The 24,639-nt window shown below is 39.6% G+C and overlaps 1 protein-coding gene across 2 annotated transcripts in view; it reads right to left on the minus strand.

Moving 5' to 3' along the window:
* Positions 1 to 24,639, minus strand: part of SLC9A9 (solute carrier family 9 member A9) — a 540,019-nt gene that overhangs the window by 254,304 nt on the left and 261,076 nt on the right. For both annotated transcript variants that reach the window (XM_028505205.2, XM_036017879.1), the window contains one exon: positions 17,223 to 17,311. In XM_028505205.2, coding sequence (XP_028361006.1) covers positions 17,223 to 17,311 — 89 coding nt within the window. The remainder of the gene's footprint in view (positions 1 to 17,222; positions 17,312 to 24,639) is intronic.

A 24,639-nucleotide genomic window follows, 5' to 3' on the forward strand; every position in this document is an offset into this window, starting at 1 on the left:
AGAGCATATGGTACTTGTCTTTCACTGACTGGCTTATTTCACTTAGCATAATGCTCTGCATTTCTATCCATGCTGTTGTGAAGGGTAGGAGCCCCTTCTTTCTTTCTGTTGTGTAGTATTCCATTGTGTAAATGTACCACCTTTTTTTGATCCATTCATTTACTGATGGGCACTTAGGCTCTTTCCAGCACTTGGCTATTGTAAATAGCCCTGCTGTGAACATTGGGGTGCATAGGTTCTTTTGAATTGGTGTCTCGGGGTTCTTAGTGTATAATCCCAATGAAAAGGGAACCTTAGTACACTGCTGGTGGGGATGCAGACTGGTGCAGCCACTGTGGGAAACAATATGGAATTTCCTCAAAAAAAGTTAAAATGGAACTGCCTTTTGACCTGGCAATTCCACTGCTGGGATTATACATATTGGTTTTCTCAACACTTCATCTGGAAGCCTGATATTCCCGTGGGAATGGCTCTCTCTCAGAGCCCACTGTGTTGTATCTCTGTCTCTCCCAGGACCCTGGAACTCTTCCTCCCCAGGGTCAGGCAGTGGTGTTTTCTGGATGCAGATGGTGGGTGTGTTTTAGTGAGTAGACCATTGGCTTATGGTAAGCTTTGGGACAGTGGGAGACCCCAGTCTCTTTTGGTACACAGAACTTGGGTTTACTCCCAGAAAGTTTTGGCAGGGCAGAGATGGAGGGGCCTAGCACCCACTGGAGTCCCAAGTGCTGACAGGCAGGGTAGATTTCAGTGATTCTTTATGACACTAGCAGTTTCTAGGCTTGATATTTGAAAACTATTGGGAAAGTTGGGATGTTGGGCTGTGGGACGGCCTGTATTTGGTATAAATACATTGAGTTTGGCTTGAGGTTTTCTTTGAGTTGCAACCCTTACTTAAGTCATTGAGAAACCAATGATACACCTAATGTTCTACTTTAAAAAAAAAACTTAAAAAATAGTCACGGTTTTATGATGCTCTGTGGCATAAGCGGAAGCCTTCTAGTGTAATTTAAAAATCAGACATTTTCTTTTCTAATAGAATTCCAGGTAGAGGCCTTTAAAAAAAGTGATAGAAAGGTAACTTTGATTGCATAAATCATTAGACTATTTGGGTAAACAATAGAAGTAAAACCATCTCTCTTTTAAAAGTAGATCTAAAGCTTAACTCTCAAATCATAATAATAAATCATAACCATGAAACAAAAAGTCAGAACAGAATCAATCACTTATAAAAGCACTTTAAAGTACTGAAAAAGCATATAGTATTTATATTCAAGTCAAGGTAAAATTAAGCTATTGATGAACATAGAGATTGGAGCAGGTTTTAACATAGCTTAAACCACTTTAGTGCTCTGTCATAAAAAAAAAGATTCCTGTTAAAAGCAGAGCCTGGAGTCAGGTTCAACCACATCACTTTCTGCCAGTGATATGTGGGTGGCATATTTTCAAGTCCACTTGAACATTATCAATAAATTAACATCCATTCTTTTTCAACTCTGTAAAACATGGTGTGACTCGCTCAAAATTAGGTACTAACATATGCTCCTGGAAACAGGATTTTCTTTATCTCTTTCCAAATAGCTGAAATATGTCTGTTGTGGCGATATGTGCTTTTGGAGAACTTATGACTAAAGACACAAATGTGTGTTGATTAAGAATCACCGCTCCCTTCACTGATGGAATTAGAGGTTTGATTTTAGTCCCTCAAGCTTCAAAAGTATTGACTCTAAGAAGATAGCATTTATGGGAGCTCCAAATAATTTTAGGGGGAGAAAAAGTGGGAAAATGTTCTCTTTCCTAGAATTAGCTGTAGGAGAGGATAGTGTAGGTAAGGCTAGATTCATATAGATTCTGTGCTTAGCAACATTCCAAATATATTTCATGAAATCCATCATAAATAAATCACTGTATAAAACTGAAACTGGAAAATGAGAGTTCAGCTGTGGGAGATGCTTCAGTCACTAACTAGAGAGGGACTGAAGGCAACTGGGTGATGTGGGAAAGAAGTGGCTTGGATTCTGTCCAGTCCCACTTTCCTCATCTATTCCTGTTTGTTGTGTGACCCCACTTGCTTGCCCTCTCTGTGTCCTGGTTTCTTCCACAGTAAAACAGTAGCTAATAGGACCTAAATCACCAGTTGTTGCCATGAGGATTAAATATCCTAATTTTCACTAACCTGCCTTTGATGGTGACTGGCACCTGTTAGGTACTAAATAAATATTCATCACATCTACATTCTACCACATTAAAGATTAAGTAGGTGAAAGTATATACCCCTAAAGAACTCATTCTAGTTGAAGCTGTCACATTTTTACATGTAATGCTTTGATTACTACAATGAGTCTGTGCACCTTAAAGTAAAAGTTTTATTTACTGGCTTCAGATAGATGAGCAAGTCACCCTAAAGGCATTTATTAATTGTCCTTTCTGGCTTGGGCAGTGTGGCTGCCTTCCCAGGTCTTACTTGGGTAATGTCTCTAAGACCTCCTGCTGCAAATATAGGGTGAGGAAAAAGTAGGCTTACAGTTGTTTGTATGGTAAATAATACAATGATAAATGAATAACAGTACAAGAATAAACTCTGTGTTTCACACACTCACAACTGTAAACCTACTTTTGCCTCATCCTGTATGCAGGCATATATATTAACATCCAACTCTTGATGGCTGTGAGCCCCTACTACCCACACAGAATATAAAGTCCCTCCAGAGTTTCCTTTTTTCCAAAGGGGAGCTTCACGAGAAACCTTGATGCTCTGTGGGTCACTGGTTCTCAAGGATTATCTCACATTAGGAGCAGAGGAACTTTAGGTCTCCTGCCTAGGTTGAAGCCCAGGGAAGTTCAATCCCAATCTCTGGGGAGCATCACTCTGGATGATTCCAGTGTGCTGCCTGGTTCAAGAACCAATGCCCTGAGCCCAGCAGTGAGCAGCTCCTGCCTGAGTCACTGGAACGGTTTGGCTGTGATCTGCCACTTTGAAAACCCTTACCTACCAAATGACAGAACCTGTCTTTCCCTGTTAGTGTCTTTCTAGTCAGGGTGTCCAAACTGTGGGCCAAGGGTGGCATGTAGCCCAAGATGGCTCTGAATGTGGTCCAACACAAAATTGTAAATTTACTTAAAATATTATGAGATTTTTTTGTGTGATTACATGCCACAACATGTTTAATGTGTGGTCCAAGACAACTCTTCTTCCAGTGTGGCCCAGAGATGCCAAAAGGTTGGACACCCTTGTGAGGTTCAACTTTGGCTACTCATTAGAATCACTTAGGTAAAATAAAAAAAAAAAACAAAAACAACTTTGCAGCCCAGGTCCCACCACCAGCAATCTTAATAAATAAGAGCTCCTGGGCATGGGGCCCAAGCATCAGGGATTTGTAAAGGCTTCCTAGTGATTCTGACATGCACCCAAGGAGCAGGGGTGGCACATATGATCAGAGGCTGGAGTCTACCATCCCTGGGCTCTGGCTGCCCATGTGGTTACTCCACCCAGCCGTGACAGTGATGCTGCCTGCACCAGCCTGCCCTTGCTTCACTCCAAGCTGCAGACCACACTCTCCATTGCTGATCATACTGAAGCTGCACCTCCTGCAATTCTAGGACTGTCTCCCTCCTTGGGAGCACCTGGTGTTTCTGCCACTGGCCCCTTACACTCCATTTATGCCTGCATCCTGGTCTCGGGCACTTATCTCTTTCTCCAACCAGTAGGGGAGGACTTCATTGTCTCCTGTCCAGGTCCTTTAGAGATGGTTATTTAGTAGAGTTATTTGTACATACTCTTGAATTCTTTCAAGTTTACCATCCAGCACTCTGGAAAGAGAGGAGGGTCCCAGAGTTAAACAATGCTGTCCTCCCTGCACCCAGTTTTACCATTTAGAGTTCTCCAAAGGGCGCAGCCATGCCCACAGGTGGGTAGGTGAGGAGGACCACAGTCATTCTCACAGGATCCCACAAGAGGATGCTGACCCTCAGGCTGTAGCAGACAGCATCCCATTTATAGAAATTTCCCTATTAAGGGCTTACTTCTTCCTCCCTGTTCCTGACTTCTTCCATTAACCCTTTCTATTCATTAGGGCTAAATGGGAAAAAAATGTTCGCTGAAACTCAGACTACTTTTCCCTAGAAAGTTACATGGACTGAAACTATTTTAGTCTTTATATAATTGGATGAAGCCAAAGAACTCTGTAGACCACCTGCCACAACTGGTACAATAAAAACAAGCCAAGAACCAATCAATAAATAAGCACAAAGGGGTAGATAGGTGGTGTTTTCCCTAAAGGCTGGTGTAAATCATTAATTTATGCAAGAAATGAGTGCAGACAGTATCATAAAATTGAATCACCAGCCGTCAGACCACCCCTTGAGAACACTTGCATAAAGGCATAAAATGTTAGGATGCAGTTAACCTTGTGGCCCTAGGGAAGATCTGGGGGGTGCTCACAGAGCTTCGCATTAACCGTCTAGACAGCTGCTGTGTCAGAACTCGGAATACTGAAACTCAGCTGGACTAGCTTTGAAGCTCTCTGGGCCTGTCTGCTTCTGGCTGACCAAGTGATCGTGTACCTTGACCCTGTGATGCGGGCCCCTGTGCTATCTATCACCAGAGCGGCATCTTTACAAGGAAAAGCAAGTTGAAGAATGACAAGTGCTGAGGTATGAAGTCATCATCCTGAGAACCCAAAATAATCCTTTCTCCAGATCTGAGTCCCAACAACCACATTTTCATAGATCTCTGGGGAAGAGGAGAATTACAGAAATTCAGTGACCTACATGACCGAAAAAAGTTTAGACGTTCTTCCCTAACAAAAGAATTCCTTTGTTTTCAACCAGGAATCTTTGTTCCTCTAGTTAGTCCTTGAAAATTTAATCTGAAGGGAGCAAGGCACAGTAAAAAATAAGAAAAGATATATGTTTCAAGCAGTTTTTTAAATAACTTGGAACCATTGAAAAAATACATCAGAAATAGCTTGTTACCTGGGTGTTCATTGTTAAAGCCAGTCCATTATAAAAGCCATTCCCTTCTCCCTCAAGAACAGATCAGTCACTGCTGACTGCAATTGAGCTGTTTCTCAGTGTAACCCAGAACAACTGTGGTAAGTGACTTTCCTAAAACCAAACTCTTATTCTAGTTTTATTAGATTTCCCATCCAGGTACTTTATTTAGAATTCTATATCATACCTCCACTGATGGGATTTTTTGAGTTTTTGAGCTGTCCCTCCAGAAACAATTTAATTTCTCTTCTGAAGGGACTGCCCAAAGGCCTGGCATTTCATTACATCCCTTTGCTACATCTTTTCAGACCGCCAAGGAATGACATCCTTAAATTTGGCAATGTGTTTTAACAAACACACATATTCAGCCTTGCTGCTTTCTGTGCTGCATCTATAAAATGTAATTAAAATGAGTAGAAAAATTACAGTAATTTCCATGTATCATCTCAAAATGCCATTATGAGACTGAAGCCCTTTGTACCTGCACTTATCAGCAGGGTGATAAAATTTGTAATGGGCTGTTCAAGAGGGTTGTGCTATTGCCATTCTTAGAAATGTTAAGGTAATAATGAGCCACCATCTGTCTTGAATGTCATCAATGCAGGGACCAGGCCAGCTAATCTCTTATATCATAGCCAGATAAAGTTTTCCACTATGCACTGAATCAGACCCATGCATAGAAAGGCATGCATCAGATACATTTTTATGTTGGTATTCAAGCACAAATGATGGAATTTTTTGTCTTATAAAGGTGAAAGAAATGAGGAAAAAAGAGTGAGGCAAAGAGTGTGAGTGAGAGGGAGAGAGAGACAGAGGGAGAGAGAGACAGAGAGAGAGAACCATCTCTCTGAGGGGCTGGGGCCTTACATAGTGAAAAATAATACAAGATCATTATTTTGGGAAAAATATAATGAAGAAAATTAATTTTTAAACAATGTTGAATGAAATAAGTATACTTTCTTGGGGTTTTGGAAGATGAGAAAGACAAAATTAAGAGGTTTGGCATCTTGTTGGCAAGAAATTTCAAGGTGAGTTAACATGAACCCCAGAGACAGTGCCCTCTGGGTGGAGAGGAGGGTGGCCTGCTAGAGACCCTGATGCAGGGCCTGCTATGACGGCAATGAGAAAGCAGAAGAAAACAACAGTGATAATTCTCAATCAATCTTAGCTCTGTGGAACATGGATGAATCCTGAAGAAAGAGAAAAGCAATGATGGTGAAATGGAATACAATATGTGTAACAAGAGGAGGTGAGCAGGACAGAATTTGTGGCAGCACGAACACTTTGAGGGAAGAAGAAAAGGCATTTTTGACTCTACCTCTTAAGGCTTTCTTGGGTCAGCGTCAAAAGTGAGGAGGGAGAAGGAGAGCAAGTGGAGGAGCATGTTTGGTAGAGACAAGGTTACCTGGGTTCATCACCCTCTGATAAGGGGGACAGGAAAGAAGAGGAGAACCTCAAGGAGAGGAAGAATGACAATGATAAAAGGCAAAGGAATAAATTAGAGAAAACAGGGGTAAAATGGGTAAATAAATCCAAGTGCTGTTTCTTAAAATGATCAGTATAATATGCAGTTTCATAAATTTTAATAAGGGAAAATATATACACATGATTTTCTATTCAAATATATGGAAACGACATTAAAAATAATATTGGGTTATGATGCACAACTCTGTTCTTTGTGTGACCTTCTTAACTCCTCTAAGGCTTGCAAAATCTGAATCTTGGTATTTACATTATGGATTTTTGGTAAATATTAATTGGGATTCTTACATAAAAATATATTCATAGTGCCTGGCACAATATAGTGTTCAACAATTTATTTTATTAAAATTTATGTAAATATGAAGAGAATAGATAGTTTACTGGAAAAGTGAAGTTGGCTGAAGAAGTAGAAAACCTAAATATTAAACCATGTAAGAAATTGAAACTGTTATCAAAAAATTACTTCTAAAAGTGGCATCAGGCTCCACAGTCATTTGAAAATATGTCCACATACTTTAATACTTCTCCCTTCAAGAGGGGGAGCTTAATTCTCCTCCCACTAAGTGTGAGCTGGTCTTAGTGACTTGCTTCTGACAAAACCTGGCAGAAGTGACAGTGTGTGACTTCAGAAACTAGTTAATAAAGGAATTGACACTTTCTCCTTGCATTTTCTCTCTCTGGTTTCACTCACTCTGGGGGAAAGTGGACTTTTGTGTCACTTAAAGAAGACACTCGGTGCAAAGGTCACACCTACTGCCAACAGCTGTGTGAGTGAACCAACTGGCAGTGGGCCCTCCTGGGCCACTTGTATTCAAATACCACAGTCGTGACCAATGGCTTGTCTTAACTTCACGAGAAACCTGAGCAAGAACTGCCCAGTTAAGCTGATGCTTCTGAACTTGAAGCCCTTAAAAACTGTGTGAAATAGTAAAAGTTTATTGTTTTAAGCAACTAAATTTTAGGTCATTTTTTTCACAATAATAGATAACTAATATACCAAAAGTTACTTTTAGAGGTGAGTAATATGTATTTTTAGTTTGTCCAGGTTGGTCTCTGGGTTGGAGAACTGACTCTACCCCTCCAAGCCACCAAACTTCCTTGGGTTTAAGTTTCCTTCCATAAAAATCTAGGTTCAAAAATTTATCTTTATAGTCCTGCCTTGTTCTGATCTTCTTAGATTTTACAATTGAAAGATTTCAACTGCAATCATATACTATGATAAGCAAACAGAGATATGTTGTTTAAAAAGTAGCTAGGATTTAATGAGAATTTACAGTATAATTATAGCTTTACCAAGGAAAAAATACATGAAAAATTTTTAAGAGAGAGCACAGTTTATGTCTTTCTCAACTTTATTTCTCCCTGGGCCCCATACTTGCCGTGTGAGAGGTACCTACTACTGAGGTTGTTGAGTGGTCACTTGTGGCTCCTACCACAATGCAAGTGGCTCGTGGAGTAAGGCTTCCTAACTAGGGGCTCACAAACCATCATTCTGTCTGGGCACTGAAAGTACAATGTGTTTGTGGAATGATGTGGGAGCTCCACTCTCATTAGCATTTAAAAGAGAACACCTATTAGCCAAACTACTAAATGTCCGTTATACAATATAATGCCTTTCATTGGAAAGAATCATCAGCCTAGGTATAAAGAAATTTAACACTTTGCCATCATTTATCAATTCAGCCCTTCTAGGATGGTATTTTTAAGGGTACTTTGAATGAAGGGAGGAAGAAAAGTGGTAGAAATCTTGACAAAGGAAATGTAATTAAAGTTTTTTTAAAGCAATTCTATGCTTTATGAAAATATCTTTGATCTTACTTCAGAAACCAGGAGGCAGGAGCATTGTTGTCCCTGACATTCACTCCCCCACTGCGCCTCGGAACAGGTAACTGGGACAGAACACGCTTGCTTTTGTTAAAAGTGACTGAAGAAAATAGCACCAAACCATAATCAAAAACCACTGTAATGCAAATCAATAAGGCAGAGGCACACTGCAGGAAAGTCACACAAGCAATGGAATTGTACTTGATCTTTCTTTCAATGTCTCAGGATTACCCTAGACATTTGCTTTATGCATCCAACTCATTACATTTAAATTAATGCATCATATCAGAATTAAATAAAACCATTAATTAGCATTTATATTTCCTCTCTTTATCTTTTATCTCAAAATGTTAATGGTCATAATTCATTTATTCATTTATTTATTAATTCAGCAAGAATTTAATGAACTCCTAAGTTCATCAGAACCAAATAGTAAATTTCCATAAATTTTCATATAGATCACAATATTGTAAGATGTTAAATAGGACAAAAATATGTCTAGAGCCACAAAAGATTAAGGCAAATTTAGATGCTATATATGTAACTAGTTTATCAAAAGGAAGTATGGTGAGCAGTGAAGTGGATGTTATTTCCCCCAGGATGCTATCTTCATTATCTTTGTAAGGCACAGATCTGAATGTTCTGGGCACCGATCTGACAATTATCATCATCCCCCTGCCTAAAATCTTGAAGTAATTATTAGGCTTATAGGATACAGCTTTTTTAAATGTAGCACAGAGAGACACTGAAAGGTCCTCCTGATCTCTCAGCTCTGTCCCACACCCTTCCCTTTCCTGTCCCTGATGCTAGCACATCCTACCTACTTCCCCAAGGCACAGAGTGCTACCTCTTTTTCTCTGGGACTTGTCAAGTTCCTTTTTATTTTATGCTTTTGTATATTTTTTTCCTCTTTGCTTGCATTCCCCCATGAAATCTTCATGATAACCTCCTAATTATCTTTACACCTAACTGCAAAACTTCCAGCTCACAGTCAGCATCCCCTGAACAATTTGCCTCCAGGAAAAGCAATTCAGTCATTTGGTTCCCATGACACATTGTGCATCCCTCTCTGTGAACACTTGCCACAGGAGCTTGATTTGCATGTGTATGTGTGTGTGTGTGTTCCCTGCTACATTAGGAACTCCTGAGAGTGAGAAGCATGTCTTATCTGACTTTGTTTCCCTGGCTTCTAGCCTGCTGTGTGTTCATGTTGTATTAGTCCATATTCAGCCTGTGCTTGAATTGAAAAGCTGGAAAGCCCTTCAATCAGATCTTGACAGGGAGTGGTAGCAATGTAAGCTCTGTGCTCTCCACCTCCAATATGCAGGCAGTCCTAGAAAAAGCCATTGCAACCACTCACTTAGAAGCAGAGGGTTTTCTAGGAAGCAGTACCCAGCCCTCATTAAAATTCTCAACCTAGCATGAACCAGGGACTTTGGTTTTTGATCACTTCATCCTTGGATGTGGTTTGACAACTTGATGAAAAAGTCTATCCAGTGATTTGTCCTCAAGATCAATAGCAAACTCTGATCTTTCCTCTCATCTCCATGTATTGCAGTCTGTCACATGTGATCGCTGTCCAATCCTCATCTAGGAGATGAGGAACCAGATGCATATCTCATGCTCCACGTCAAGTCACAAATGATTGGGTTTAGGCACAGGTATCCAACCTGTGACCCACAGGTCACATGTGGCCCAGTATGGCTATGAATGTGGCTGAACACAAAATTGTAAATTTACTTAAAACATGAAATTTTTTTGTGATTACGTGTCACAATGGATTTAAATGTGTGACCCAAGATAACTCTTATTCTTCCAGTATGGGCCAGAGATGCCAAAAGATTGGACAACCCTGGTTTAGAGCATGGTCCTTGAAACTCAGTCCTATAGTTCAGTCATTTATTTTCACAAGTGAGAAAACTGAAGCTCACAGGTGTTAAATTAATTATTCAAGGCCCCACCATTAGTCATAAAGATGAGGAGTGGCCCTGGCTGGTGTGGCTCAGTGGATTGAGCACTGGCCTGTGAACCTAAAGGTGCTGGTTCTCTTTCCATTCAGGGCACACACCTAGGTTGCAGGCCAGGTTCCCATTTGGGGGTGTGTAAGAGGGTCCCCAGTTGGGGGCATGAGACAGGTAATGAATTGATGTAGATCTTGCACATTGATGTTTCTCTCCTCTCTTTCTCCCCCCTTCCTCTTTTTCTAAAAGTAAATAAATAAAACCTTAAAAAAAAGATGAGAAGTGAACCTTAGCTTTATGGACTCTCAGCCACGTGTCCTTTCCAATATGTCATCTGGCCTGTACCACGTTCCAGATATCTTTCTTACGTTTTCTTACAAAATCATGCATACCATATCCAATTTAACTCCCACTTCCTTATTTTTTATTGAAAATTTAAATTTTGATTTTCATTGCTGCTTTTTTATTCAATGGTGATAAACACTCAAAACAGCATCTGGGGAAATGGAAATAAAATAAGCATCTGGAAACAATGTGTTGTAGTGAAGATGGCAATGTTGGTCCATAAATGTTGGAGAAGGAATCTCAAAAATAAATGCAGAAAAATATCTACATCTAGCACAAACTGTATTTTAGTTTAAAAAGTTAAAATACGCTAAAATTGGTAGATTTTCAAAGATAATAGAATTAAATATAAGATAAAGGACCACTTATCTGAATTAGCAGAAAGTATAATACAGATATCTAAATATTCATTCATTCATTCATCCACCCCCTCAAGGTTTTCTGAATAAATGATGCTAAGCCTCACAATTGCTACTATCATCTATAATCAGAGGATATTTAGTAATAGGCAAAATAGTTTGAACTACAAAGTCAAAAAATCACATTCAAAGTTTGCCTCTGCCACTTGTAAGCTTTGATAAACCCTTTAACACACGGTCTTCTATATTCTGCATTATTCCCATCAGCACAAAAAAAATTCTTTTTTCCACCTTAAAAATAATAAGAATTTTCTTTCAGCCTCACTGCTCCTTCTAACTATCATTTCATTTCCCTGCTCCCATTCACAGCAATATTCTTTTGAAGGACTTCTCTGTACATGCAGTTCCCAATTTCTTTCCTTCCCTTCTCTTTTGAACTTGGAGCCCTTAAAATAGTGCTTTCAAGTGAACCCACTAGAACTGGGCTTTTACCCTGGCACTCCAACAATATGATTTTTATCAATGTCATCAGTGATGCATGCTCTGCACTTGATCTTTCAGAATTATTTGACACAATCCACTATGCTTTCTTGAAACAGTCTTTTCACTTGACTTCCAGGGCATCATACTTTCTTGGTTTTACTTCTTCCTACTGGCTACTACTTCTCACTCTCCTTTGTTGGTTCCCAACATCAGGCTTGGTTTTTTGATCTCTCCTCCATTATTCCCTTAGACAGTGCATCTGGCCTCATGTTTGCAATACCACCTTCATGCCCTAAACTCCAGAATTCTATGTCTACCTGGCTACCAGCTCCACTTCACTGACTAACACACATCGCAAAGGTAACAAGTCAACACTCGGTAGTTCCCAACTGTCCCTTACACCCACCACCTTGCAGTCTTCCCCAGCCAATAAATGGCATTGCCAGTCCTTTAAAATTGAAATCATATCAGCCCACGTGTCACATAAAAGACTCCAGTGTTTTCCCACTTTGTTCAGACTCTCTGGGACCCATCCCTCGTCACTGCTCTGATATTGTCTCTCATATTCTTCCCTGGTCCTCTTCCCCTCAGCCACATTCGTCACCCTGCCCCAGGGGGCTGTTATATTTGTCATTCCCAACTTCTGGACAGCTCTGCACCAAATATACAGAGCTCTGTATTTCCCATCTTTCAAGTATCACCTTCTTACTGAAGCCTTCCCCAACCATCTTGTCTAAAATCGCCACCTCGCTTCCCTGCACACTCACGCCTTGCTTCCTTCTCTACAGCATTACTGGCCTATGACTTACCAGAAGAGCGCTATATATTTAGCTTGTTTATTTTGATTACTGAAGAGCTTCTCTACTAGAATACTTTTTGTTTACTCTTCTATCCTAGCACCTTGAACAGTGGCTGACACAAAGTAGGCTCTGAAATATACTAGCTGAATGAACAAAGGTAAAAAGAGCTGCCTCTTAGGTAGAAAAGTAAATAGAAAGTAAATGAGATAAGTACTTCATAAATGTTAATGCATAATACATGTTAATTATTTAAATTCATATATGTTTATACATATGTATGTGCATATAATTATTTGTTGGAAGTGATTTTTAGGTTGGAACTGCAGGCAGGAAGATGAAATTCTAGTTAAAAGGCTATGATACAGAAGCACATGGTTTTGCAAGGTAAAGACTAGCAGCCCCCAGGAGCCTGGCTCTGATTACTAGCTCCCAGGTCTGCCTAGGGAGTGACGGCATGAGGGAAGAAGGGACCAGGAGGCAGGCAGGGACCTGTGTGGGTGACACCATGGAGTTTGTATGCAGTCTTCAGGGTGAGACCTCTGGGCTCACAGACTGCCATGCACTGATGTCCATCTTAAGGATGTCTCACAGTTCTTAGTTCCTAGGGCAAGAGTCAGGGCTTATAGTATTTGTCTGCCTTTAAGGTTAGGTGTACATACCCTCAGGCAAGAGAATGACTGCAAGCCCAGTGGAAAGGACTGCCACACGGGTCCATATATACTCTTCCATGCAGCGCTCTGCTCTGAAAGTGCTCATCCTCACAGTGGGCATAGCACCGCCTCCCCAGTCCCCGCTACTGCTTCGTGCCTAACACACAGTAACATTGCATGTTTTCTCACAGGTTGGAGTAAAATAAATTCATCTACATATAAATCATATTAATTTCAAAATGTGTTTTAAAGTGTAAATGCAATTTTAAAGAGACACTCTATTTTTTGAAACTATAAAAGATATAGAGTTCTCAAAAGTCTTTGTGTTCAAATATAGCTCTTAGATTAGCTGGTATGGGTATAGTCCATGAATAAAAGTCCTTTGTAAATCATATTACCTTTGAATTTTATAACACAAAGTTGATCTTTATGGATTTTCCCCAGGCTTCACCTACTGATGCCCGTTACTCCCATTGGCCTGTCCTGGGGACAGGGGCTGTGCGACTGCTACTTCTCCCATTGACGGTGAACATGAGGTGGGAGATGCAGAGGAAGACACATCTTTAATAACTAAGTGTCATCATATAACACTTTCTAAACCTTTCCCAATTTCAGAGAGGACCCAGTGGTGATTTCTACAATGCCTGCCTCAGTTATTTGTTACAAGGTGTCATTGGTTCCCACACCCAGTTTGAACTTTGTTGCTACATTGCTGCAGGTGTGTCCAAGGGCCTCTGACCTGGGAAGTTAATTAAAAGGCTGGATTGAATTTCTTTCAAAGTGGTGACCTCAGACTCTGTATATTATAGTAGGGAATATGCGTGCATGCATATGTATGCATATATTGGTAAATATGTATGTAACATATGCATATATTATAAGGAAAAGGTAAATAGAAAATGACAGATCTTAAACAAAAGAAGTGAGGACAAGTATGAGATGGGGAGGGAATGAAAATATATTAGGCTCCTCCTCTGAACTAGGCATCCAGGAAAGAAAGCAATGGGGGGGAACAAAAATGGAATGCAATTACCTGGGCATTAAAAAATAATCTTTATAAAAACCTCCCATCTGAAAGGAGCGTGCTATAAGAATGGATGCTGATGGTCCATCTGGGGAGCACTTGTCAAGCCTTTCAGAAGCGAACAGAAGGCTGTGGGGCTCTGCGGTGGCTCTGTCTTCCCTTGGTGCTGGGCTGCTGTCTCGCCGTGAGATGACTTACCTCTGAAGCTCTGCCGAGCAGTCTAGATAGCATGACTTAACACTGCAGGTCCCCAAACGGAGTTCAGCTTCCCAGAACACAAGTGCCCGGAGAACCAGACAAGGTCAGGGAAGACAGCCCAAGATGTTTATTTCCCTTTAAACCCTAGAGAATTCTAACAGTCTTCCTAATTAAAAGGATTCTAGAAGACTATAGATTGTAAGGTTTTAGGTATTAGTATCAATTTTTTTGTTCAACTTTAATTTTAACCAGAGGCACTTAAAATTTGTGAAGTTGCATCTTTGTGTTTCTGCTGATGGGCAGAGAAGTAGGTGGCCTTGAAGAATTTCTGGGTAGGTGGGAGGGAGGGTCAGGCCCAGCTGAGCTTAGGATATGATAAAGGAAGCATTGAATATCTTTTAAAATTACTGTTTAAGAATTTCTGGTCAATTACAGTTTTTGCTTAGATGTCATTTTGGTTTTCTCCACTTCTGCTACCTCAATATCACATCAGATATCTTCAGCATCATTGGGCTTATTATAGGATCCTCTCTACCTTCATTTGCAGTTTGGGATGGATTATAATCATTTGGCCGTATATTCCTGCTTCTTGCCGTATAACTTTGCAGCACTCTCTGAACTGGACTTGCACCCTGGGGCTTGCTCTTCTGCCAATAGAAGAATGACAGACACATGGCACTGCCTGTGCTGCTCCAGCCAAGCCCACCCTAGGATAGAGCCCCAGAAACCCACAGACACACGGACAGGCCAGTGAGACAAGCAGAGCTCAGTTCCATTGTACTCAAAAGAGTTGAAACTGCCTTGGCTGGTGTGGCTCAGTTGGTTGGGCATTATCCTATAAACCAAAAGGTTGCGGGTTTGATTCCCACTCAGGCCACATGCCTGGGTTTGTGGGTTCAGTCCTCAGTCAGGGTGTGTGCAAGAGGCAACAGATCAATGTTTCTGTTTCACACTGATGTTTTTCTCCCTCCCTTTTCTTCTCTCTGGAATCAATTTAAAAAACAGAAAAAAAATTTAAAAAGAGCTGAACCCTGCAGACATGTGAAAAATAAATGTTTATCATTGGATACCACTGGAATTGTATAGCTGTATGTTGCACAGCAAAAGTTCACTGATAAAAATGCCATTTGGTTCATGCTCCTGTATGTCTGCTGGAGTGATGTTTCTAAAATGGAAATCCAGCTATCCTAAAATTAGTCTGTCTCAGACCCTTCAGTGACTTCCTGCTTCCTGTTGTTGTCTGAATGGTGTCCTCCCAAAATTCCTATGTTGAAGTCCTAACCACCAGCATGTCAGAGTGCAACCTTACTTGAAAACAGGGTCATTGACAATGTAAAATGTAATTACTTGAGTTAAAATGAGATCATACTGGAGTAGGGTGGCAGCTAATGTAATATGAATGGTGTCCTCATAAAAGGGGACATTTGGAGACAGACATGCTCACAGGGAGATGCCGTGTGAACATAAAGGCAGATACCAGGGTGATGTGTCTATAGGCCAAAGGGCACAGAAGACTCCCAGAAAACCACCAGACGCTATGAGACAGACTAGAAGAGATTCTCCCTCACTGCCCTCAGAAGGAAACAATTCTACCAAAACTTGATCTTAGTCTTCCAGCTCCAGAACTGTGAGATGGTGAATTTCTGTTGTTTAAGCCACTCCCCATTACCTTAAGGATAAAGTCTAACCTCCTTCACAAGGTATGAGAGTTTTTCTTTTTTTTTTTCATTTTAATATTATAGTTGACAAACAATATTAATTTCAGATGTACAGCAGAGTGAGCTGCCATTTATATACCTTACAGTGTGGTCACCACTAAGTCTAGTAATCACCTCTCACCATGCAAACTCATCACAATGCTATTTCCTATGTCTCCCTTCACCTTTTTCTCCCACCTCCCCACCACCTCTCCTCTGGCAACCATCAGTTTAATCTCTGTTTCTATTGTCTGTTTTTGTCTTGTGTGTTCATTTGCTTGACTTTTTAAATTCTAAATCTAAGTGAAATCATGCACTATTTGTCTTTCTCTGTCTGACTTATTTCACTTATTATCCTCTAGGTCCCTCCATGCTGCCACAAACAGCAAGATTCTATTTTTATTTTTTATTGCTGAGTCATACTCCATTGGAAGTTTTTCATAAGCTGGTCTCTGGCCACCCCTTTGGTTTCATCCATCACAAATCCTGGTAGCTTCAGCCTTATCCCATTCCCTAGCCACACAGGACTATTTAAAGTGCCTCCATTAACTCCTTTAGAGCTTTTGTCTGTCCTGCAATTTTTTCCTCAAATGCCCTTCCTACTACCTTCCATTCCCCCAGTGGATTCCACATAATTTACCTAATTAACTTCTATTTGTATTTCAAGCTACATATCAGGCATCATTTCTGGAAACTTTCTCCTTACTTTCCCAATCCTAATGACTAGAGTATGCCTATTGAATGCTCCCCAAACACCCTATGTAGCTATTTCAATCATAGTTTATTACACTTCTTTATCAACACACTTGATAATGAACCACTTGAAAGTAGGGTCACGTGCTGCCTGTCTCTGTTCCTGCAACCCGGCACAGTGCTGGCCACAGAGGGGCTGTGCAGCGATGTTTGTGGAAGGGATCTGGAGTGTTCTTGTGCAAACATCCAAGCAGAAGTGTCTTTGGCCTTTTCGAGGTGTGTTCTCTTGTCTGACAACTGGCAATTGAGTTTACTTGGAAGCAAAAGCACCCAATTAAAAACTGAACATCACTTTCTTATTCTTCTTCATTTCTTTTTCTCTACAGAACTGCAGAGTCCCACATGCTTTATGATGCTTTTAGATGTAAGTGACTGTGAATTATTACCGGCTGTGGGCCTTTCATCTTCAAGATTGACAGTCTATAGTCCACATTTCTCAGGAGGGAGAGATTATTATAACTATATTTTTGCTTACCAAGAGAATTGTTAATGGTTATCCTGGAGGGGAAAAAAATCTATAAATATCCAAACTTTAATGAAGCCTTAAGCTTACTTTCTTCCTTTACTAATGAAATTCTTTCTGAGTGCACTGCCAGAATTGCTACATAACCATTACACTGAAAAAAGACACAAAGCCGGTAGCAAATTTTTTTTTACCTGTTTAGTCCTCATTTTGGAATCCAACGACAGATTGTTGTAGGTATAATGTGCCTGTGTGACTCCACAGAAGAGAACAGCCACTATCCCTGAAATTCAAAAATATACCAGTTAAAACCAATTTTCTTTCTCATCTATGTCAAAGGGTAGGCCTATCCCAGCTAAGGGAAGATGAATTTTGTGTCAGTAGAGTTAAAACAGCTAGTAATTACTATGATAATGAAGTCAGGCAAACCTTGCTACTTGCTTTAAACATTGGCCTGACAAGATTAAACCTAAAGAAAAGTATTAAGAAGTAAATTCTTCTTGAGGATAAATGATTCCCCTGGTCACAAGTTAGGAAAGTCATACTTAAAAAAACATAAACGAAAGACTGTATAGCCAACTCTGGGCTTCTCACAGTGCCAACTGCTTTGCTGCATTTTATACTGAATGCTGGCACATTTGCCCAGATACTTTCTTTCCATTGGGTACTTTGAGGAATTTGAAGAAGTTCCCATCATAGCATAATTTAGTATTGAAAACTACAAGTCACAAACATAAGAAATCTACGATGGTTTTGTTGCCCCTGCCAATGACCTTACTTGCCAAGCTGGAATGAGAGGCCCTTGTTTGTCCGTATTACACCTCACTTTGAATGCAACATGAAACTACACACACACAAGATACTCCCTGGGGACGGCGGGGGGGGGGGGGGGGGGGGGAATGAAGGGGGTTGGGAGGGAACGTGGGGGGATAAATCTGTCCTTGAGCTGGGGTGGAGAAGTGGTTGGGACTGCAGTCTGCTTTGGATTAAATATTCTGTTGATTATGAGAAATCGGGCATAGAAGAGAGCTTTGAGAAAAACACAAGATGTAAGTATTCCTCAATTCAGACCAAGGGGATTTAGCTGAATTTTAAGCAGCAGAATCTTTTCAGCTAAAAACACTCAAATTAAATGTTGATGATTCTTAAGAGTATAGAGTTATGTGAGCTGAACACTGACATTTCCAATAAATCTGCAATAAAGAATTTTAAAGAACTAAGCATATTTTAATATGTAGACTTTATTCTTCTATTTATATATTGGTTATTTAGGGGATTGGCTTTGGATAAAATATTATTAAGACCTATCCAGCTGACACCACTGCCTAGACATTTATATTACTTACTTCTTTTTAATAGTATGTCTTAAAATTTTAGGCAAAAGATGAAAGCAACTAGAAAATTTTGCCAAGAAATATATATTCAGTATGCATTTCTACAGATTTTTGAGTACTATCTCAGTTTCTTAGCCTCTCTTCAAAAATTCTAAGGAAACAGTGCTTATAAATGCTATATTTTAATCTTTACAGAATTTCTATGAAAAAACAACCAATATCAGGGAAACTTTTAGAGTACTGAGGCTCTTCAAGAACTTCAAGGTACAAGGATGATTGCCATGCATGTTGTTTGCTATCAAATAGTTTTCTTTCTTTCTTTAAAAACGTAATTTATCTATCTCTGTTGATGCTTTCATCTGTTGGAGATGTTTCCAGATGAGGCTGATGTGGCCGTCTCACTGTGGTGGAAACATTATGACTCTATGCTGATCTGGGGAGACCTCATGAATAAAAAGGGTGGGGGTGTGTGAGCAGTGCACAGAGGCGTGCTGAGACTGAGAAGAAGTCACACAGATGCGTTCCATTGGACAGGGAGAGAACTACCATATACTAATGCCCATGGTGGGCCAAGACTGCACTAGTTATATTTACATCATTTTATTTACTTCACTGATTTATTACCTCCAAACAAACTTAGTATGATTAGGTTAACCAGCTTCTCCCACTGTCTTTCCTTTCCCACTAATAGCTCCTCTGTTCTTTCTGCTACTCAAGGCCAGAACTTGGGGGTCACTGTTTACTTTTCCTCTTTTTATACATTAGCGATTTCATTGGCTTGTCCTTTGAAACTTACCCCAAACCTAGCCATTTCTCAACACTTCCACCGCCAACCCCATTTTATTAGCCACCATCATTTGTTGTCTGGATTATAGCAATAAACTCTTAATTGTCCCCCATTTCCCTTGTTGCTCCCCCATTACATACATATCTTCCATCAGCAATAGTGATTCAGTTAAGACAATTTAGATCATGTCTAAACTGGCTCAAATTTTTGGAATGGATCTTTGGCTCAAAGTTTTGTAATGGATCCCATAGCTAAGAGACCCTGCAGGATTGGGCCCTGCCCCCTTCTCTCCTATCCATGGGTGTCTGACCCATTCCTGTCATTTTCCCCGCTGTGCCATTCTCTCCCCACTCAGGGTGTTCCACTGCAGTGCCCGTGCACTTCTGGTTCCCACCATGTGGAAACTCAGCTCCACATACCCATGTAGTTCCCTTCTCCCCTTAAGATGTGACATCCTCGGACAGGCCTTCTCTGTGAGCTCTATAAAAATGACCGCTCTCATCATTCTCTACTTGCCTATCTCATTTTATTTTTCATTTCATATTATGTACTTCCATCTAACATTTGATATATTTATGTGTTTTTGCCTTCCTGCACTGCAATGAAAAGCCCATTGAGTGCAGAGGGATTCATTGGTCCCTAACCCTGGCAGCAATGCCAGGCACGTGGTAGGCACTCAGCTGTTATTTGAATAAATAAAGGACCACTGCTATCTCATGTAACAAGTAATAAACTCAAGTAATTTATTTAAGGTCACTTTGAAAGTGGCTAAACTGAGATTCAAAATTCCACAAACTTCCTGTACTATTCTGCCTGTATTAGACCATTTGTGAGTGTCTTAAGGTAATCTTAGATCATCTAAGAAATATCAATTTCTGATGTCCCCATGAAATAATCAGAGATTTGATGATGAGGATTGCATCTCTGAGCTAGCTGGGTATCTTGTTTGAGAATATTTTCCCTAGCAGCTCCATTGGTTTTCTTGTCCTTGCTCCCAGTGGAACACTAACAAGCCATATTTCTGCTGGGACTTTTGCATCCTGTATGAATATATCACACAAGCAACAAACAATGAAGAGAGTGCCTATGTGACCAGAGGCTTGATGCTGTAATTAACATAAGACAACTACATTGATCTGACTCTCTATCTTAGCATACATAATCATAACTTTATACCTTGGTACTTATCTCACACAAAACACTGTAATTAGTATGACTTTTATAAGCCACAACACATTTTGAAGATGTCTCATCTAAATACATCTATTACTTATCAAATTTTCTGCCATCTAAACAGACTTAGAGTTGACAGTTTCTACCTTACAAAAGTGCATTTTAGCTGCTACTGTATTTTTACATGTTTATGACTGCTTACACTAGTGCCACTGGCATGTGGGGCTCTAGACAACTCTCTTACATGATCTGGATCTCGAGTCTCAGGCATACAAGTGAGGGGGAGGGACCAAACGCTTTTTGGGCCAATCAGCAAACTAGTGCCTCAGCTCCAAAGCTGCAACCCTGGGCTGCCTCTGGGACTCTGGGCTGGGGCCCCCCAGACCACACCCTTCTTTACCTGGGCCTGTGTGCTCTGCCAGTATGGAACCCCAATGGGAGTGGGGGGCAGACATGTGGGAGAAAAGGGTCTGCACCAGAGCTTGCCAGGTGACTTTAGTTCACTGACCACCTTCACAGGACCCTCTCAGAGAAAGCAGAAGCAGCTAGGCATTGTTTTCAGAGGTCTGGGTCCCTGCTCAGTGGTTTCCTCTTAGGAGCTTATAGATTGTCTTCCTTTTGCCCCTTCAGTGTCAGGGGTCACACACTTGCTTCTGTGAATACTACTTCTGTGTTGCTTCAGCATCTCTTGTTTACTTCAGTTCTCTGCCACACACATCCCCAATTCCTGGCATTACATTCTGTGATTAGCCAGCCAGTTCTTTCCTTGATTGAATCTCAACCGGTCCTTTCCTGTGGGCCCCTTCTTATTCTAAACCTTGATGGTTCTCTGAAGCTATCGATGATTTGTTATCTGGAAATAAGACCCAACCTGTATCCCTCTGTTATAACTGGGACAATGGGAGATGCCAAATTCATCTGAGGTGCCATGCCAAGTTCCAGAGGAGTGTACTCAGTCTTATTTCAATACTACCTATGTTTGGAATTGGTATTTTTTAAAAGTGACGTGAAGTCGAGCCACTAGATCGGAATAAGTGGCTTGGGGCTGAGAGTACATTAGGTCTAGAACTATTAAAGAAGCATGACCTGCACTTTGATGTGTGTCTTCTGATCCCCAATTGCATGATCTTTCCAAAATGTGAGTGCTGTCCCACAACGGAGTAGCTGACTTAAGGTGCGAGAAGTTCTCCATCATTTGAAATGTTTGGTTCAATGATCGTCTATCAGACCTGGTGTAGAAAAAATTCTTTTCTTAAAGTAGAGTTTGAATATACTCTAATTCTGTGGTCTGTTATTTTTCTATATACTATTTTATTAATTTACTAGGATTACTACCTCAATGTCTCTTTTTAAATCCAGGACAAGGAAATAATATTGGTTCTAAGTGCAACCTTTAAACATTTTTAATAGAGGCACCCCAACTTTCTCAAAAAGTAAAGACAAAGTAAACTTGTAGACTTTCAAATATTCTTTTAATTTTAGACAACCTTTCTAAACTAAAAAATGTTAAAATATCATTACCACACCTTTTAGTCATAAAAACTTATTTTTTTTTCAAATCAGTTATGAGGTTTGAAGATAAACTCAATGTATTTTCAGGTGAAAGTAGATTAAAAATGGTGAATTCTGATGTCTGTGTCCAAGGGACTTCTCTCTTCCTCCTTCTTCTTTCTTTTTCTTCTCTCTCCTTCTTTCTCCTTTTTTTTATTCTTCCTCTTCTTTTTCTTCTTCTTTCTTCTGCTGTTTCTTAACTCTTCATGTTTCTTGTGACATCACGCTGTACTTAATTTAAAGCTGTCTTTCTTATACACTAGAAGCTACTTGATCTACCTGGAAGTTCAACTATGGCCCAAGAATCTGCATTAGGCAAGAGATATATCAGGACTATACCTAATGTCTCTGAAGTGTTAATGTATACCAAATCACCTGGGGATCTTGTTGAAATTCAGATTCTGCTTCAGTAGGATTGGAATAGAGCCCAAGATTGTGCATTTTGTACTACAAGGGATGTACATGCTACTTGCTGGTCTTAGTATCATATTTTGAGAAGCATATCTCTGGTACTAAGTATTAACTCACCTTTTCTATGGTCCCAACGTGAGTATTAACTCACCTTGACCTTGTATGGTCCTAAGAAGAGACTTCCACCATATTATTACCTGTTTAGCATTTGGGACAATTAAAAGACAGCACCAGAGGATCAACCTACTTTTTTTATTGCCATTTTTTCATGGCTTAAAAATGTATTTTTTGAACTATAAAAATGTTTTTAAATTATATATTTGTGTATTATTATCTATACTTTCTTTCTGTGATTTTCCAAAATTGACACAATTGTATGAGGTAATTTTAGTTTCCTGGAACAATTATCTATTAAGGACATGTGAAAAGTTTAAAATTTTGTTCTTTATTTTAAAATTATTTATTTTTAATCCCAGCAATACTAGAATGTGAAAGAAATTACTTGCATGGAATAAAGTTGATAATATATTTTACTATTTAATAGTTCAATAAAATTTTCCCCTCCAAAAATAAAGCAAACAAATCATAGTTTTTGATCACAATATTATAAAATTATAAATGGATAAAAAAGTATAGCTACATAAATATATCCAGGAGGGGTTTTTAGCTGCATTTTCCTAAATAAAAGTAAAGCTGAAAATGAAAGTAAATTGTAAATTTTAGCTTGTGTAGAAATAAATAACAATAAGTATATGGTACATTCCTTATCAAAACCAATGGGGTATTCCTGCTGATGTTTTCCTCTAGGACTTTCATGGTGTCATGGTTTATATTTAAGTCTTTAATCCACCTTGAATTTATTTTGTGTACAGTGTAAGTTGGTGATTGAGTTTTATTTTTTTTTACATGTAGTTGTCCAGCTCTTCCAATACCATTTGTTGAAGAGGTTATTTTTACTCCATTTTGTGCTTCTGCCCCCTTCATCAAATATTAATTGATCATAGAGACTTGGGTTTATTTCTGAGTTCTCTATTCTGTTCCATTGGTCTATGTGTCCATTCTTATACTAGTACTAGGCCGTTTTGATTGCAGTGGACTTGTAATACAGTTTGATATTAGGTATTGTGGTCCCTCCTACTTTGTTCTTCTTTCTCAAAATTTCTGCAGCACAATTTATAATAGCCAAATGCTGGAAGCAACCTAAGTGCCTATCAGTAAATGAATGGATAAAAAAACTACAATACATTTACAGGATGGAATACTACACAGCAGAAAGAAAGAAGGAGCTCCTACCCTTTTTGACAGCATGGATGGAACTGGACAGCATTATGCTAAATGAAATAAGCCAGTCGGTGAGGGACAGATACCATATGATCTCACCTTTACGTGGAACCTGATCAACAAAACAAACAAGCAAGCAAAATATTACCAGAGACACTGAAATTAAGAACAATATGACAGTAACCAGAGGGAAAGTAGGAGGGTATGGGGAGGTGGAGGGAAGGGATTTCAGGAATAGCTATAAGGGACACATGGACATAACCAAGGGAGGTGGAATCAGGGGAGGGAGGTGGGGATCACTGGAGCGGGGGGGGGGAATGCAGACAACTGTACATGAACAACAATAAAATTTAAAAAGAAAAACAAACAAAAAAACCCCAAAGGATTATTCAGAAGAAAGTTTATAGTCTTCATGAATTCTATTAGCAAAAAATAAGAATAAATGGACTATTTTCCTCAAGAATCTAGATAAGATACATTAAAATGGACACAAAGACAGTATAATTAAAAACTTAATAAAGAGAAACAGTAGCCAAAAAGAACATATAAAACTAGATTCTGTCTGTAACACTAAAAGTTATAAAATGACAGTGTACATGTCTCCCAGGCCTGGCCCCTCAGATCTCCCCTCTTCCTAGGCTGCTGCTTTCTGGCTGTGGCTGCAGGGACACAATGGGTGATATTGCCAATGGCTTTACCCAGTTAAGACTCAGTTTTCGCGTGTGGTAGCACCCATCTATTATGAGTATAAAGCAATATAATGGATATTAAAATACTTTATAAATTAAACACTAAGTAAGTAAATATTAAGTTTTACTACAATTACTAGAAGTAGAGAAAGGAAGATGACATGAAAAGAGGGAATTACTTAGGGAAGCTCACTCCAAAGATAAACACTGCAACATTTCCTGTGTAAGGAGTTATGGAGGAAGCAATGCAAAGCATCCAGTACATGTCTCCCACATCCTGTGCCTTTAATCATTGTTTGATGCTTTTTTTTCCACATTAAGTCCTGGATCAAGGAAAATCTGATGAAACTGTGCTCCTTACTCCTAGTAATCCAAATTAGACCAC

The sequence above is a fragment of the Phyllostomus discolor genome, chromosome 2 (assembly GCF_004126475.2).
Source record: "Phyllostomus discolor isolate MPI-MPIP mPhyDis1 chromosome 2, mPhyDis1.pri.v3, whole genome shotgun sequence".
In the NCBI taxonomy this organism is placed as follows: Eukaryota; Metazoa; Chordata; class Mammalia; order Chiroptera; family Phyllostomidae; genus Phyllostomus; species Phyllostomus discolor.